The following is a 4,173-nucleotide window of genomic DNA, read 5'->3' as shown; positions in this document are numbered from 1 at the left end:
TATGCCAACCACTTATGCTGAACTGGTGCAAAGGTGTCAAAAGCAAGCGGAGGTGACGGAGATTCTAGATGCGCATCAGGGGGACACGAAGGCCTCCACCAAAGAGCAGAAGGCTCCTGAGAAGAAACAAAAGCCTAAGCAAACCAACTGACTCCCAAGGGAGTGTCCAAGCTTGGAGAGCGCAACATGGAAAGGTATTGCCGTTTCATAAAGGCTATGGGCATTATACTAATGATTGCAGACATCTGAAGGCTGACATTGAGAGACTGATCTCTCAAGGACATCTCTCAAGTTTCATTAAGGGACGACCGCCAGAACCAAGAATAGCGTTCGAAAAGAGAGATCGTTTGAGAATCCGAGAGTGCCAGGTCGAGCCTCCAAAGTCAAAGAAGGGAAAGGAAGTGGCCGGCACTAGCCGATCTCCTATTTTAACCATTTTTGGGGGTCCCGAACCGGAGTCACCTCGTAAGTTGAAGTCCAAATCAAAGTTCGTTGGAACTGGAGAGGTGCAAAAGCGGAAAAGGTCGAACGGTGAGAATTCTATCACTTTCGATGATGAGGACGAAAGAGGTATTTGCACACCCCACGACGATGGCATAGTCATCAAGGTGGAGATTGGACGTCGGGAAGTGCATAGAGTATTGGTTGACACCAGCTCTTCTGTAGATCTTCTATCTTACGAAGCTTATCAGAAATTGAAGATTGAAGAGGATTTGATGGAGCCATCATCCACACATTTGTATGGATTTGCTGGATTATCTGCAGTGGCGGAAGGATCGGTTCAGCTAGACCTTTCAGTAGGAAATTTCCCCAAGGAAACAACTATTTGGGTGAATTTCCTGGTGGTCCGGGAACTTACAGCGTATAATGTTATACTTGGCAGACCATCCTTGACAAAGCTAGGAGCGGTGGTCTCAAAAAAGCATATGAAGATTAAGTTCCCCACTGATAAGGGAATCGGCCAGGTGTCTTTTGATCAGAGAATCTCTCGGCAGTGTTACATAGCTTACTTAAGGGACAAGGAGGGCTCAAAGAAGGCTACTGCACTTCCAATTGAGATATGTGATGATCGGGATGAGGAAGTGATGCAAAGACCTGAGCCAATAGAAAAATTGGAACGAGTCTAGCTGGATCCTGAGGATGAAAAGAAAACAACTCATATTGGATCTAAGCAACTGGAGGAGTTCAAGTCAGAATTAAAGATTTTTCTTCAGGAAAACAGAGATGTATTCTCATGGTCTACTGAAGACATGCCTGGGATAGACCGACAGGTGGAGGAACAAAAGCTTTGGATAGACCCAAAAGCCAAGCGGGTGATCCAGAGAAGAAGAAAATTTTCAATAGAAAAGCATGAAGCTATTAGAAACGAAGTCGAGAAATTGAAGAATTCAGGATTTATTGAGCCTATTGAATGCCCGACTTGGTTGGCCAACATGGTGATGGTCAAGAAGGCTATTGGGAAGTGGAAGATGTGTACTGACTACACGGACCTCAATAAATCTTGCCCAAAAGACTATTATCCCTTGCCTCGGATAGATCTGTTGATAGACGCTACAACCGGATCTGAGACCCTAAGTTTCATGGATGCATATTCGGGATACAACCAAATTATCATGGAAAAGTTTACTCCGTTCATGACCGATCGTGAGAGTTTCTACTACAAGGTCATGCCGTTCGGCTTAAAGAATGCTAGAGCAACCTATCAGAGAGCAGTGAACAAAATTTTCAAAGACCTGATTGGGAAGAATATGGAAGCTTATGTTGACGATATGCTGGTCAAAAGCGTTGCTCGTTCGGGACATATTGCTGATCTCGCAGAGGTGTTTTTAGTATTACAAAATTACCAAATGAGGCTGAATCCGGAGAAGTGTGCGTTCGGTGTGTCTTCAGGAAAGTTTTTGGGTTTTATGGTATCTCAAAGAGGTATAGAGGCTAACCCAGCCAAACTACAAGCTTTGATTAACATGGAACCTCCAAAAACCGTTTGGGATGTGCAATGCTTGACAGGAAGAGTAGTTGTGCTGAATCACTTCATCTCGCAGTCAGGAGAAAAGTGTCTTCTTTCTTCAAAGCCTTGAAATATTTAAGAGGAAGCAAGGAAGCCTGATGGACAGATGAATGCCAAAAAGCATTCGAAAGTCTAAAGGAAACTCTAGGAAAGCCACCTTTGTTGTCCAGACCAGAGAAAGAAGAAACTTTACAGGTTTATTTGGCCACTTCAGCCTCGGCTGTAAGTGCGGTTCTAGTTCGGGAGAAGGAAAGGAAACAATGGCCTATCTATTATGTTAGCCATGTGCTCCTAGATGCAGAGACGCGATATTCACAAATTGAGAAACAGGCTTTGGCTTTGATGATTGCGGGCAGAAAACTTCGACCATATTTCCAAGCACACCCGATTGAGATATTAACAAATTTTCCTTTGAAAAAAGTTCTTCATAAACCCGATTTGTCGAGAACAATGGTGGCATGGTCGGTTGAGCTTGGTGAATTCCAAGTGAATTTCAAATCTCGCACAACAATCAAGGCTCAGGCATTGGCAGATTTTGTCGTGGAAACCACGACTCCAATAGAAGAAGAAATCGAATTGAGTATTCTAACCATGTGGGAGGTATACATTGACGGTTCAAGCAATAAGCATAGAGCCGGAGCAGGTATTCTACTTAAGAGTCCAGCAAGTTTTATCATTTGGTATGCATTGAGATTCGCATTTGAAGCTAGCAACAACAATGCCGAATATGAAGCCTTGATAGCCGGATTACGTTTGGCGAAAGCTTTGGCGATAGTGTATGTCACTATATACAGTGATTCGCAGCTGATAATTAATCGGGTGCAAGGAGAGTATGGCGTGAAAGAGCCCCGATTACAAAAGTATCATGAAATTGTGCGGGCATTACAAAAAGAATTCAAAGATTTGAAGGTGTGTCAGATTTCGAGGAAGGAGAATATGATGGCGGACGAACTCTCAAGATTGGCTAACGCCAAAGAAAAGACACTCGACCCTTCGGTTTACATAGAAGAGTTGGCCGTCCCGAGCAATCAAGAAAAAGAAATATCCTATATCAAGATTGAGCGTTGCTGGATGGACCCGATTGTAGAGTATCTTCGAGATGACAAGCTACTAGAGGATGTGAAGGAGGCCCAAAAGATTCGAGTACGAGCATCAGGTTTACTTTGTTAAATGGAAGATTGTACTGAAGATCTTATGCCGGTCCACTCCTTAGGTGCTTAGGTTCTGAAGGGTCACAAACCGCTTTGGCCAAAGTTCACAAAGGAATTTGTGGGGCGCATATGGGCGGCCGTGCCTAGCTCACAAAATCCTGAGGCTCGGGCTGTATTGGCCAAAGCTCCAAGAAGCTACAATGAAGTACATTCGTGCCTGCAACAATTGCCAAATTCATGCAACGGTATCAAAAAGACCGACTGAAACCCTAACGTCAATTCTTGATCCTATCCCGTTTGCAATGTGGGGAATTGATATTATGGGAAAATTCACCAAGGCATCTTGCGGACGGGAATATCTTATTATGGCGATTGACTATTTTACCAAGTGGGTAGAAGCAAGCGCTTTGGCAACTATCACTGAGAAAAAGGTAGAGAAGTTCGTCTTGGAGTCTATAATCTATAGATTCGGGATGCCAAAGATCATTGTTACCGATCACGAAACACAATTTCACAATCCCCAATTCAAGCAATTCTGCAACACTTATCAGATCAAACACCGAATGTCATCAATGGCATACCCACAGAGCAACGGTCTGGTGGAAGTCACGAACCGAACGTTGTTAGGCAGAATAAAGAAAAGATTTGAGTCAGACAAAGCTCTGTGGGTCGAAGATCTGCAAAATGTTCTTTGGGCATATTGAACCACGGTTCAAACCCCAACAGGAGAAACTCCATTCAAACTGGCTTATTGATCTGAAGCATTAGCACCCGTGGAGGTAATGGCAGGGACACTACGAGAAAGAGAGTTCAAAGAAAAAGCGAATGAACAAGGTTTACCAGACAGTCTCGACTTGCTGGATGAAGTTCGCACAAAAGCAGTTGCCCGAACTCAGCAATACCAGCGAAGGATTGCATCTCACTATAACTCTCGAGTTCGACATCGCCAATACTGTCACATCCCCCCAGCCGGTACCCTAACTGGCATACCTAGGAGTGTGATCCACAGCCCCG

General features: G+C 44.1%; 1 protein-coding gene across 1 annotated transcript; it reads left to right on the top strand.

The window, feature by feature from the left end:
* Positions 1-1,250: 1,250 nt before the first annotated feature.
* Positions 1,251-3,178, top strand: LOC149005473 (uncharacterized). Its single transcript, XM_089135917.1, has 2 exons — positions 1,251-1,923; positions 2,304-3,178. The coding sequence occupies exons 1-2, from the start codon at positions 1,251-1,253 to the stop codon at positions 3,176-3,178; spliced, it is 1,548 nt and encodes a 515-aa protein (XP_088992043.1).
* Positions 3,179-4,173: the final 995 nt, after the last annotated feature.

This window comes from Hakea prostrata, chromosome 9 (genome assembly GCF_041222555.1).
Source record: "Hakea prostrata isolate BN-2017 chromosome 9, UWA_Hpros_2, whole genome shotgun sequence".
Taxonomy (NCBI): domain Eukaryota; kingdom Viridiplantae; phylum Streptophyta; class Magnoliopsida; order Proteales; family Proteaceae; genus Hakea; species Hakea prostrata.
Note: the sequence above shows the minus strand (reverse complement) of the source record. Positions and strands in the feature narration are given on the sequence as shown.